Raw genomic sequence first — 14764 nt, 5'->3', positions numbered from 1 at the left:
ACAGTGATAGTAGCTATCTATGTCTATGCTAATATCTTTTCAAACTGGATGAAATTCAATTTTCTTCTTGTTGTGATTTCGTATCTCTAGCATTTCTTGTTTGGAATTTGTGTTACATTGTCAACATGTATAATCAGTATTTATGTCAGTAGGTTTTTATTACTGGTCCAGTAGCTTTTGTTTTTGTTGCTAGTGACAGTAGTTTTTGTTTCTGGTTACAGTAGTTTTTGTTGTTAGTGACAGTAGCTTTGTTCTGGTGACAGTAGTTTTTGTTGTTGGTGATAGTAGTTTTTCGTTTCTGGTGGCAGTAGCTTTTGTTTCTGGTGACAGTAGTTTTCTGATGTTGGTGACAGTAGTTTTTGTTGTTGGCGGGAGTAACTTTTAGTGTTGCTGAGAGTAGTTCTTATTGATGGTGACAGTAACTTTTATTGCTGATGATAGTAGTTTTTGTACCTCGCCGGAGAACTCATTAGAATAGCATTTGTTGCTGGTGACAGTAATATTTGTTATTGGTGGGAGTAGCTTTTAGTGTTGGTAACAGTAACTTTTGTGACCTCATAGAAGGTCCCGGAAATTTCATCAGAGTAGCTTTTATTGTTGGTGACAGTAGCTTTTGTGGCCTCACCGGAGGTTACCGGAAATCTCATCAGAGTAGCTTTTCTTGCTAGCGACAGTAGCTTTTGTTATTGATGACAGTAGCTTTTGTGGTCGCCGGAGACCCACCGGAAGTTGGCCGGAGACCTGCCGGAGTTGGCTGGAGACCCGCCGGAGTTGGCCTGAGGTCGGCCGGAGACCTTGCCGGAGAGGAGAGAGAGAATGGTTGTTGACTTTTTACTCTAATGGCATTTTTGTAAATATGTTGGTTTTATATCTAAAATATAACACTATTTTTAATCTAGTGGCCTTATGAGGGAAAAAATTAGTTGGTGGCCTTATGACTAAAAAAACATTCAAAGATGCACTTATATGTAATTAACTCTTATTTTTATACTTCAATTTTATGTTTAGGATGACAAAAAGAGTGTTTTTACATTTGGACCCCACCAAACTCTTAATCCTGGTTCCGCCCCTGCGTAGGCAATCTATTCTATTAGACTCTAGACGCCAAACACGCCATTGTGGTACGATAAAGTAAGATACTTCTACCATGGGATTTAGAGAAGCTTCTACTTGCATAGACAAAAATCTAACCAAACCAACTAGGCTAAAAATCCAACGGCCAAAAACCTGAGACCAAGCCCAAAAGCCGAGTCCCAGGCCCAGGCAAAACCCAAGCTAGCAAGGTGATGAAAACCTTGCACCTTCTGCCAATCCATCTCCGCCACCGCCTCTAGGTTTTCCGGCAGCTGGCCTTTCCAGTACCCCATCAAGGTCGGAACCAAGGAATTCCGCTACCTCCTTTTTGCCACAGAACCGACAGAGAGATCGCCACAAATCACTGCCTTGCTGCTCCGCTACACCCCGACCTCACCTACGAGCTCCGCTGGCCTGGAAGAGAGATCTGTCACCTGGAAAAGAGACTCGTAGCCGGAGGAGGCCCGTCCCGCCAAAGAGACCTGAGTCACCTTCAAAGAGGCACCGATAAGTCTGAGCCCCCCGCACAGTAGACAGAGACCGAACTCGATGCCGCCTCGCATCGACAACCAGACCATACATCGTCTTCTCCTTTGATCCTCAACCCAAAAATTCACCGCCGTGACCCACGTCCGTGACTCACACTATTAACGTTAGAACCGAAGGCTCTAGTTAGCTTTAGAGAAATAGAGAGAGAGAGTAAGTGTGACACGAGAAGTATAGTAGTTCGTCTCCCGCCTTAGCAGGAAACTACGTCTACTTGAAATGTTTAACTATGTGTTTGGGCCTTGGGATTACAAGAGATGTAATGGGATGACTTCTAAGTGTGAGGATGGGTCCCTTTTATAGGTAAGGGAACCCCTCTCCTTTACATTTTTTTCAATGTGGGATGCAAAACCACTATTTTAGTCTTAGAAAGCATGTTGTGAAGGTAACTTGGCAAGGCCGGGAATGTTGCTTCCCGGCGAGGTCTTGGCAGCTTCCGACTACCACGGGGTAGGTTGTATGTCAGGGTACGGTATGCATATCGTGGTTGGGCCCCACCATGGCTTGTGGGCCCACTAAGAGGATGTTACTTATGCTCGGTGATGTAGCAAATCCTCCATATTGTTGGAGGTATGTACAAGTCCCCGAAGTCCCCAAGTAAGAGGAGCTTATTGGTTGGGGAGTTATACACATTATGTCATCAAGCATAAGTAACGTCCGAGAGGCGCTTTGCCCCTACAAGTCCCCGAACTCCTTAAGCAAGAAGAGACTCTTTAACCTGCACAACAAAGACAAAAGTGCGCACATGTAGAATGCTTGTTGTATTGGGCAACGTATGTGAGTTGCTCCGATATGCATTGGCATATACAAATGTACGAGGTGCATGATACATGTTGATGTATACATGTGAATGTCGTCGAGTATGGTCATTTATGACGTATAGGCTCGAGAACGCATATAGTTGTTTGAGCATACTAAGAATGAGTATACGGATTGCATATGATAAATGCATGATGCGCGCAAGAAAACGAACGAAGTCGAGTTTGACGAGGTTACACTCGTGAGGTGTAAGTTGCATAAGTGTCACGAAGGCAAGAGTTTATAACTTATGAACGATGAATACGCGAATGCTTGTGTTTGTTTGGTTTTTGCTCGTATTAATGGAACGCGAAAAGAATTCGATTTGTTGCAAACGACAAATGGTAGAAGAATTCAATGTTCCATTAATGTGTATTATGACGGGAAGTCGTGAGCATTTAGAGCTCGGGGGTGCCAGGAGGCATGAGCGTGAGAGCTCGGGATGCCGGGAAGGCATAAGCGTTAGAGCTCGGGTATGCCATGAGGCATTAACAGGTAGCTCGAAGGTGATGCCCTGAGACATGAGCGTAACCGTTGCTAACTATGCTGGGCTGTATGTGCAAGTCCTCGAAGTCCCCAGTCAAGGAGGGCTTGCTTGCGGGGTTGATACCAAAGCGTGGCTTTGTGCCGTATATCGAGCATAATTAGTGCAAGTGCATCGTCCATCTAGAATTTTGTCGGCGCGAACGCTTATGCCTTTTCAGGTGGGCCCCTGCTAGGCCCTCTGAGGAGTCCCTCACTCCTGGCTATAGACCTTCGTATGGTCGAAAAATTGTTTGATGAGGGGAGCTGCGTATAAGCAGTGGGTGTTAGGTAGCGAACTTAATCTTTAATACCCAAGTGACGGGGGTTAACTGCCGGATCAATGGCTGCCGTAGGCTGCGTTAATCGGTCCCTTTACTCTTTCCCGGAGGAGAAAAGCTTGACTGCAATACCGCGTAGCGGTCATTGTCATTATGAGGCGTTGTCTTACCGCTTGGCGGTTGGTCGTAGACCATAGACTCGTGGAGTCTACACCCGTTTAGGTCTCTTTCCCGTAGGGAAAGTTTGACAAAGTATGGTGCCCGGAGGCTAGACCATATGTTTACATATAGAGTATATGTAAAGTTTGTAATTGTATGAACAATGACAAATAAGTGTAGCAAGTAATAATATATGGATTTTATGGCCATGTGACATGCATATTAGATAATTGCAAGTGTGATGGGTGTCCATATAAAATTTTTGGGAGTAGCTTCCGATGAAAGCTATAAAGCATTGTGAACCTAGAGCTTAACTAAAGCATGTTGGGTATGTTTGAGCGAGTTAGGTTGTGTTCGAGCAAGTTGGGTGTAGTTGAGCGGGTAGGCGCTGTGCGAGCATGCGGGGTGTGACCCAAGCAAGTCGTGGCCATGCTCGATACCCAAGCGAGTCGTAACCCAAGCAAGTCGTTATCTAAGCATGTTTAATTAAGTCATAAGTGTCACAAGCTTCTAGACATGACATAGTTTGTTTAAGTGAGCGTCATATTGATTTAAGCATGGCATACATATAGCATGTACTCGTAGAAAAGTTTGCTAATAATATTTTGTGTAGATATGCTTAAGGATCACTAAGATATTGGAAGCATGGCTTTGAGCATAGTAGGTGTACTAGTAAAATTGGTACAAGTCGTAAGCATGCTTAAAGTCATAGTAGCATGTAAATGCATATCAATTGTGATATATTGTAGTCATACATGCTTAGAAGTAGTAAAAGCATATAAATGTATGGGTAATAGCTCCAATTGCAAGAGCGTAAAAAATAAGATATAGTTACTTATCTTATGCCGATTTGGAGCGAGTTGGAGTTGGAATTGATATAAGTACCCAAATCATGTTGGAGTTGTCCAAGCATGACGCTCTATTGCTCCGGCGAAGAACTTTAGTCGGAGGATGATGATTTCGCTAATTGGAAAGGTGATCGGTGAATATGTCTCCTTGAAACAAGATAGGTGATTAGTACATGAGTTTGTAAAATCAACACTAATAGCTTATATATGTACTTTGATAAAATATTAAGCAAAGTGTATAAGCAATCTTGTAGTTTGACCACAAATGACATACTTGATTATGTGCTCTAATGTGAATTTCAGAGTGACAATGAGATGTTAAAGAAACATTTTCAATAAGTCATCATGTAAGTACTAGGCCCTCGAGCCTATATATAGAGATTGATACACAAATAGTCACTTTGCATATATCAATATAGATATTGAACTAGATTGGGTACAGACCAAAGTTCATTGCTATTTTGAATGTGTAATTATGATGTTGAGAAGTATATACGACATATGGCATATATGCAGTAGCTATATATATATATATATATATATATATATATATACATATATATGCATTTTGTTGTGCCTTTTCAAAAGGCAATGAGGTCAATTTAAGTGAGCAAGTTTGCGCATAGATGTCTTAGCTATTCACATGCTTATAAAGCTACGACGCCGAAAAAAGGTGAATAGCATAGTTTGGAATTGTAATTGAAACATGGTCACTTGCGCTAGCATGTAAACTAAATAGTCATAGACGTAGAACTGCAATTCCCATAAGCAAAAACTTGCATGTGTTAGCTAAGCAGCTAAGTAGCCGGTACCCGTAGTAGCCTGGATTATTTATTAATTAGGCACATTTGTATGCATATCACAATTGAATCACCAATGATAAGTTTACACAAAGCCTAGTAGTAGCTGACGGTGGGAGCATGTAATACTGTAGGCTAATCATGCATTTGAGATAAAAGGATTTTATCAAGGCATACATGCATATATGGATGGATATAAGTATTGTAAGTTGAGTATGCCTATGATTATAATAGATTATATGTATGAATAAGATATGCAGCAACATGAACGTTTGTGGCAAAAGCATAGGAAGACCAAGTGTCAACTATATCACGTTATCGACAGTTGCCATTAGAGCCAAAAGTCATGCTGTTCACTAGTAATAGTTCAGTTTTGTAGAAGTGTGGCTTGAGGCGCTCACAGCTCCAGCACTCACAGTTCCATATATATCTCAATTGGCAGATAAATTAAAGGTGAAAAGAGGCTTAGCTTGTTGGTTTCTTTGACCAGCGATAGACTCAGAGTCTGAGGCCTTGATTGAACTCATCGAGGGCAGGTGGATGTGGCGGGCATCTGATTTGTGCGCAAAGAGAGAAGAAAGCGAGCTGCTGGGTGTAGAGAGCAAATTGCTTGATGGCTGGGTGTCGATAAAGAAGGTGACCGCTGATCCCACAGAATGTGTTACCGTCAAGGATGGGATTACATTGCTTGACGTAACAAAAATAAAAATAAAGGCTACTGGGAGCTGATGATAATCCAAGAGAATAAAAGAGTGATAATCAAAGAAGATGATGCCAGTGAGCAACTTTGGAAATTCAAAGGAAGAAAAGAAAAAGAAAAATTCTTTTGAGCTCGTGAAGCTGACTTAACGCATGGTAAGTGACGAAGCCATTGTATCGGCTTCCCACAGACGGCGCCAATGTTAACGTTAGAACCAATGATTTAGTTAGCTTTAGAGAAAGAGAGAGAGAGAGAGAGAGAGTAAGTGTGACACGAGAAGTATAGTGGTTCGTCTCCCGCCTTAGCAGGAAACTACGTCCACTTGAAATGTTTAACTATGTGTTTGGGCCTTGGGATTACAAGAGATGTAATGGGATGACTTCTAAGTGTGATGAGGGGTCCCTTTTATAGGTAAAGGAACCCATCTCCTTTATATTTTCTTCAATGTGGGATGCAAAACCACTATTCTAGTCTTAGAAAGCATGTTGTGAAGGTAACTTGGCAAGGCCGGGAATGTTGCTTCCCGACGAGGTCTTGGCCGCTTCCGACTACCATGGGGTAGGTGTATGTCAGGGTACGGTATGCATATCGTGGTTGGGCCCTACCATGGCTCTTGGGCCCACTAAGAGGATGTTACTTATGCTCGGTGATGTAGCAAATCCTCCATATTGTTGGAGGTATGTACACACATCAGAAGAAAACAACGACGTCGAAAGACGCATTCTAACCGGTGAGAATTGACATAGTCGCTGCCACTCTGCTGCACAAAACCCTAGGTTTCGATCCTCTTTTTATATATACTATTATTAAGAGAAAATTATTTAATTGAATTATAATTGTTCATATTTGTTTATTTCATGTTTGTCACTTTATCCCATCACTTTTTAATTTCTAGTGATGCTTTATGTATATTTAAAAAGAGGATCGAAACCTAGTGACATAAAGCATCACTAGAAATTAAAAAGTGATGGGATAAAGTGACAAACATGAAATAAACAATATATTTATTCTATCTTTTGATTTGAATAAATAAATTTTAGTAGCAAGTAGAAATCTCTAACGGTGCGTTTGGATGAGAAAATTATAAAATCCGTAGGAATTTATAAATGATGGAATCTTTAACTCCATCAATCTAAAATTCCATTAATTGCAATTTCTATTGTTTGGTTGCATCTATTTAGGATTTGAAATGTGTAATAAATTAAGAAAGTTTAAAACAAATAAAAAGATAAAATAGAAAAAAGTCTTGTTTTGGAAATAAAAATTGAATACTGCAAAGGAATTCGTAAATGACACCTATTTTGGTGGAAATTGAAGTGAGGAATTTAAATAACGAATTCCTTCTTTTTTTTCCACACAGAAATTTAAAATTTCCAATCTGATAATGCCAAACGAGGGAATTGGCTTTTAGGAATTATGAAATCCTCACTTTCAATTAAATTCCATCATTTTTTCCCTCATCCAAACACACTCTAATTGATAATCTAAAAGCTTATATATAATATTTCTATTTCATACATAAACTAGCCTCTTATGTGCGTGTGTCGATTGTTAGTTTTTTTTGCTTAATATTACCTTTTTATGGTCAATCATTTTAATTTTTTGGCTTTATTGTTACTTGCGCCTGATATTTATTTATTTATTTTCCTCTAATTTCTCTCTATCAATTTTCTCCTACCATGGATGATTTTTGATCTTCTATTTCGTTAAATACATCTGTTTGAGATTGCCACTGAATATAATGATGATTTTTTTATTACAGAAAAAATTAGTATCCCGTGAATCGCACTCATGATCTCTCACTTATGAAGAGGAGACTTATGCCATGTCCACTAATTATTTTACTACTATACCCATGTCATATATATTTTTACTATAGGAACATTTGAATCAAGGAAAGGCCATTGGAGGATTTTGAAAAATTTAACATGTTGTTTACGCCATTAATACTGATACGTGAAAGTTACAAAAGAGTATTATATTAGTTATTCAGATGGAAATAGAGGCAAATTAAACGCTTTTCTTCATTATCTCCACATTTTCATTGTCACTTGGTAATGTCAACATAGATTAAGACACAAATTATATATTTTTGTAATTTTATTGAAAATCCATTTCATTTAATAATTCATAGGTGGTCGGAATTGACGTTGCTTTTGACCTTTTGTGGCATTCATCGGAGTCATAGTTGCGAGAGCCGTTGGTGTTGAAGAATTTGAAGGCACTGGGATGGGATGGGGTGGCGGGGGAACTCAAACAAACGATATGGGCAAGAGATCGGAGGAAAGCAGTCGCCCAAGGGTTGGGGTTGGGGAAGAAAGTCGAGAAACCAATATGAGGCAGAAATACGAGGTCGGACGACAGAACGAAATGAAATTAGTAGCAAAACATGATGGATGATATTGGGCCTTGTGTTTGGGCTGAGAGCTCGGTCAGTTTGGCAACGGGACAAGTAGAGTTTTAATTCATTCTCCTGTCCAACATTACCACAGCATCCGGTGTAGCTCAACAATTCTCAATGGTTAAGAGTTTCCAGGTTCGACTCCTGGCATCGGAAACACTTTTTAACCTTTTTTAAAAAATTTGGTTCCAGGAGACTGATCGAATTTTTCAAGCAGACGTTGTGACAGATTCTGCGAGTCTTTCCCAAAATATTAACTCTGCATTTCTCAAGCACATTAATCAACTTCATTCATGGTGCTTTTTCAACATTGGCATCGGAACCGATAAGGCCACAATACTATCGATGTCAGTTGGCGGAATCAACTCTTCATGAATATGAACCTCCTCTGGAAACATAAGCTTTCATCCCAGTGCATAGAGAAAGCAATTGTACGTCGATGGTAAGCGAAGGACAGTCTCAACAAGAAGACGTGTTTATGATGGATGCAGGGTTTTCAAGCACATGAACAGTCCCTCACTTTCGACCCACGAAAAGAATATACAACACTGTGACATTTCATCAAACACATTGCGGACAATATGAAAACATTAGAACAAATCAACTACAACGTACCCAAACCCATGAAGGGGAAGAATCAATCAAATCTACAACCAAATTCATTACTTTGTCAACTTAGATACCAAAGAGGATCCCAAATTCCAAATTATCTTTCAGGCTGTTGCATAGCTCAATAACTATTTATGGCTATTTTCTTGATTGGTTGAGGTACTCTAGATAACCAATCTGGTGTGAAAAATACAAACTATGGCTAAGATCCGGGTCTCACCCATCTTCACAACCCTTTTATATATTTACTACCAAAATACAGGAGAACAGTATTAAACTAAATGACTCACTTATATTCCTTAAATTTGAACTTTGAAGCATGGAATATACAAAATTCAAGATGAACCATATCGAGGTTAAATCATTCATTATTTGTAGGAGAATAACAGGAAGAAATTTCCTTGCTGGGTGAACATATGGAACAAATTTTCCAGAATTGTGAACATGTGAATTGCAAAGCAGCAGCAATAGCAAAAATTCAGGTCCTATTTGAAATCCACAAGCTTGATCAAGTTTCTTCTGAAAGACAGAGCATTAGAATCATGTGTACCAAGATTAACAAAATGCAATCCAGCAAACCAGTTGATAATTAAACCCGTGTTCCTTCACCAAAATAGAAAACTTGGAGAGGTACTATAAGAAACCAAAATGCATACATACCTCCAGACACAAATGAGAAAATACTGAAAAACTCGTCAACCACAATGCAAACACCAATAGATGAATAAACATGATAGACATGTCAATTTTTCTAGTGAAGCATGTCCAGCAGCAGAAAACAGACTGGGTTGTGAACATGTTGCTAATGGAGAATCATTCTGACTTGAAAAATTACTTATCACTCAAAAGAACAGTGAATTAAACAACTTATTATGCAGCTCAAACAAATAACAACATAATTAGTACTACATCACATGATTCTCAACAAGATATTGGACATGCAGCCTGACTCTCCGTGCCTAACGAACAAAAGAGCCTTTCATATGTTTCCGAAAGTGATAGGTTTCCCTACTAGGAGATCATTTGTTGATCAAAATCAACTATCACCAAAGATGCAAAGCTGAAAAATTGAAAATTGACAATACAACAAGGATGACAAAAGTGTTAAGTCTAAACTGGATCTGAACTTGAGCACATTAAACTTGCATTATTCTCATTCAGAAGGACACATAAAAAATGTAATTAGTACACCAAGCAAACAACCAGAAGTTAATCATGAGTAATAATCATTTTTGAAACAATTTCTTCAGGTTGAGCACAATCTGAAATAGATATATATTTTCATCATTAATAGAGCTTAGACAAAGACGTGTCAACCAAGTTCAGAGGCACTGTGCTAGTACTCTAGTAGCTACACAATGCAAGAGGGATTGTGAGCTGCAAACTAACGGTCAAACAAATAATCATGGTCAATTAACAACTTAACATCAAATCCTTGATTAGATTTTTCAAGTTTTTTCATCAAACTCAAACACACTATTCATCAAATCACGGACCAAATGGTAATTGTCATATCATTTAAAGCAAATAAACAGAGAAAAGTGGTGATTCTGTGGAACAAAGGAGGTTTGATAGTACTGGTCTAGCCAAGAAGGTACCTGTGGCTTATGCAGGGATTAAACGACAGGCTCACATAGAGAACATCAGTTGCCTTAAAACTTGAATGCTGTGTGCTAATAATACTTTGCCCAGGATCTAAATTTAACAATTACAGAGTGAACTAAAAACGATTTACCATGCAGATACAAATAAACAGAAAGTAACAAGTCAATCACAAGAATCTCAACAAGACTCACAATGTTACTCAGCCTCCCTAATGACCTGAGGAACAAATCTTGGTTGGTTAAGTGATAGGTGGGAACACTAGCAAATCATTTATTGATGAGATAAATTGTTTATTGAACAGCTATCACCTAATATCCAAAACTGCAATGTTTCCAAACAGTACATAGTAAGTATGAGAAAGATCACATGAAGCCTAAACTGACCACTCTGAATTCTGATTCAGAATGATCACAAAATCAAGAACATGCATCATCAAGAAAACAACTAGAGCTCAATCATGAGTATAATGCAATTGTACACGATTCCAAACAGATAAACATTTTAGTCACTGAAGCTTGAAAGCAAACCTGTGAGAGAATTTCAAGTTCAAATTAAGGCTTTGTGCACTATGCTAGTAGCTACACCAGAACTGAATGAAAACACTGCACTTGATAAGTTCAGAGGCGCTGTGGTAGTAAGCTTTATATCACTGGTCCAACAAATTCATAGTTAAATATCTATGGTCCTAAACTCTTTCGCAAACATCAAAACCATGAAATTAGGACTGAGGCAATTGCTAAGCCCTTTTCACTTCTGTTTTAAGATTTTCAAGACGATTGCCATTGGAAATCTAAACTCCAAACACGATATTTCATCAGAATAGGACCAAACAGTGATAAGAACATCTGTCTAGGTAAGTAGACAGAAGCTATGGATTGTGCAGAGACTATATCTAACAGGCTCATATAATGCAAGTAATAAAAAAGCTGAATAGAGAATTAGAGATGTGAGTAAAAACATAGAAATTTTTTATTTCATCTCACTTTTTGTCCTCCAACTATCACTAAACAGATCCTTGATTTGTAAACTCATCATCACCATCGACTTCAGTCCAGCACAACCAGCTTCTGATACTCTGGTCCAGCAATGGCCAAATCCATGAACATATCGGGCTGAACTTCCCCATCATTATCCATAAAGAGTTTCAGCAAGTTCTTAGAGAATCCACTCAACAGAGCAGTCCCTTTCTGATTCCCAGGCACAGGGATAGACCTGGAGTGCCTCAGATTCCAAAACACCAACTGCGGAATCACATCCCCAAACCCGGCCTCCTTAAACTTCTTCTCTATCACCTCATAATCAGTGTCCCACTCATTTGCCGAAGCCTGATCAAACTCCATGTCACTGAACACAAACAGCCTCTTGATCATATTCTCCGGCTTCAAATTCCCCTTGACAGCCACTTTCAGAAGCAAATCAAACACCTTCTGGAAATTAGTGTTCATCCCCCAATCCATTTTCGTGATGAAATCAGTCTTGTCCTTAAGACTCTCCCCCTTCACCAAATGCAGCTGAGGATCCGCACTGAAACTGACCACCAACCCTTTCCAAGGGTCCTCACTCAACTCCGAAACCAACAGCCCCAACGCCACCGCCACCTCCATCGGAGTCCCACTCATGCTCCCACTCACATCACACACAGCCAAACAGTTGTTCATCTTCCCCAACTTCAACATATCCTCCACCATTCTCTTCCACTGAAGCTCCGCTACTTGCCCATCATCACCCTGATCCCCATCATTCAGAGACTCAATAATCTCATGCGGAAGCAGAGCTCCCGCCGCAATCTTAGCCTTCCCGGCTTTCACATCCTCCAAATACTTATTAAACCTCTCCTCATCGTGCTTCTTGAACTTGTCCTTGTACAGCTTCATTGCCACAGAGGCCACTCTGTTATACGGAATCTTCCCCCACTGGTTAGCCCCCATGTAAATCTCCGGCAACTCCAAGGCCTTCCTCAGCGGCACCAGCACCTCCTTCCTCAGCCGGTCCCTCACTCTGTAAGCATAATGTGACTCCTCCACGCCTTCATATTCCTTGTTCGATTCGCGCGGGAAAATCTTCTTGGCAACGCTCTCACAGATCAAAGTGGCCCGATCGAATGAGGAGTCAATCGAAGGGCACCACTTGGCCGCTAGGGTTATCTTGTTGAGCTGATTGGACTTGAGATTCTCCATATCGGATTTCAAGCACTCGGCGAAAAGATCCGAGACCCGGTCGTGAAGGAACCGGAAATCCGGGTCGCGCTCGTACCGGACCACGACCTTCTTGGCCATGGCGATCTTCTTCTCCTTCCTCAACCCGCTCGCCTTGGCCTTCTCCCCCATCTGCCACTCCTTGGCCTTCTTCTCCCTCTCCTCTTTAGGCACCTCGCTCCTGATTCTCTTCTTCTCGGACCTCGACCCGGTTTCGCCGTCGGATCCGGGTTCCTGACTCGACTCGCGTCGCTTCCTGCCTCCGCCGCGTTTCCTCTCCCGCCACTCGGCCTTCTGTTTCTTCCTCACGTCGTCGCCCTCCAGGAGCCGGTACACGATCTCCGGCAGGTCCTTGAAGTAACCGAACTCGGCCAAGGACGCGAGGTTGCAGGCGAGGGTTTTGGGGTGGTGCTTGTGGAGCCAAAACGCCGCCGTGTGGAACCCTTCCTTGTCGGATTTCCCGGTGCCACGCACGCCGCGGAGGTTGCAGATGAGCTTGAGCGTGGTGAGGGCGTCGCGGTCCCAGGCCTTGGGGAGCTGCTCGGTGAGGTAGTCGGCCGGAGTGTTCGGGACGACGTGGAAGAAGAGATCGAGGCAGGGGTTGCCGGTGGAGAGAAACGTGGCGGAGGCGTTCTCCGTCAGTCCCATCGGCAGGTCGTGCTTGGTTCCGACGTCGTTGAAATTCGCCACCATCAGGTCCACGAAGGGTTCGCCGGTGGCGGGTTTGGATTCGGGTTGGGGTGGTGGCGGAGCGGTGGTGGTGGTGGGTGAGGGTTTGTGGAGCTCGGGAGGACCGAGAAGACTGGGAGGAGCCATGGCTAGGTTTGCGTGAGCCAGCTAGCTGTGAAAATGTGAATCTGGACGAGAGCGACGTGGCGGTTTTATAGTAACTTGGGCATCAAGAATCGGGACCAAGTCACGCCATTCTTCATTTCTTCTCTGTGTTCATGTTTTTCCTTTTTCGGACTTGCATTTGAATTTTGATTCTATTCCTTGTTTTTTTTTAGAATTCTTATTGGTTAAGCAAGGATATAAATGAGATAATAAATGGGGTCAATTAGGTGGGCGAGTTTGGTAATGTGACTGCTAATTTCGGGGAACAAATTTGGTAAGGTGAACGTTAAAAATTAACTCGTTTGTAATGGTGTGGTTGTCGTGTTACTTTGTATCAACCTCGTTTTCCATTTTTTTTTTTTTTTTGACTTTGTCAAGGGGAACCTAAAGGCTTCCTAGGCCCAAGATAAATCCCCTTCGGCGCATGTGAAATGCTCCAACTGTGCATTGCAGCACAGTGCCTGGCCACTTTGACAGCTTTGGGATTCGAACCTAGGTTGCGGAGCACACCCAACTAAACAAGAATCACTAGGCCACTTACAGTGGTTGGATAAGAATGAATTTGAAATGGGTTAATAGCTAGTCACTTAGTCACGTTTTGGACGTGAAAGATAAGAATGACTTCAAAATGAGTTAATTGGCACATTAATTAGCTCGTTTCAACTTATAAATTCAAAGAATAAGAATGATTTTTTAATGGATTAGTTGTCACTTTATTTTGTTTCGATTTAAAGATTTGAAACATAAACATGGCTTAGTGTATATATTAGAAACTATTATTAATTAGGGTTAATTACATATAAGTGCATATTTGAATGTTTTTTTAGTCATAAGGCCACCAACTAGTTTTTTCCCTCATAAGGCCATTAGATTAAAAACTGTGTTATATTTTGGATATTAAAAATTAATATATTTACATAAATGCCACTAGAGTACAAAATCAACATTCATTCTCTCTCTCCTCTCCGGCGAGGTCTCCGGTGAACTTCGGCGAGTCTCCGGCCGACCTCCGGTGAACTCCAGCGGGTCTCTGGCCAACTTCCGGCGAACTCCGGTCAACTTCCAGTCAACTCCAGCGACCACAAAAGCTACTGTCACTAACACCAAAAGCTACTCTGATGAGATTTCCGGCAACCTCCAGCAAGGTCACAAAAGCTACTATCACTAGCAACAGAAGCTACTGTAGCTAGCAACAAAAGCTACACTCTCCAAAATCAAAAGTTACTATCCCCACCAACAACTATTCCTGACACCAAAATCTACTCTCACCAATAACAAAAGCTACTCCGGTAAGTTCTTTGGCGAGGAAACAAATGCTATTGTCAACAATACTAAAATTTACTTTCACCAACACCAAAAGCTACTCTTACCAATAACAAAATCTATTCCGGT

The 14764-nt window shown here is 41.1% G+C and overlaps 1 protein-coding gene across 1 annotated transcript; it reads right to left on the bottom strand.

Annotated features, from left to right (window-relative positions):
• Nucleotides 1–11249: 11249 nt before the first annotated feature.
• LOC133709489 (uncharacterized) lies at nt 11250–13543 on the bottom strand. Its single transcript, XM_062135258.1, has one exon. The coding sequence runs from the start codon at nt 13352–13354 to the stop codon at nt 11390–11392; it is 1965 nt and encodes a 654-aa protein (XP_061991242.1). The 5' UTR covers nt 13355–13543; the 3' UTR covers nt 11250–11389.
• Between the last annotated feature and the right edge of the window lie 1221 nt (nt 13544–14764).

Source organism: Rosa rugosa, chromosome 5 (genome assembly GCF_958449725.1).
Source record: "Rosa rugosa chromosome 5, drRosRugo1.1, whole genome shotgun sequence".
Lineage (NCBI taxonomy): Eukaryota > Viridiplantae > Streptophyta > Magnoliopsida > Rosales > Rosaceae > Rosa > Rosa rugosa.
Note: the sequence above shows the minus strand (reverse complement) of the source record. Positions and strands in the feature narration are given on the sequence as shown.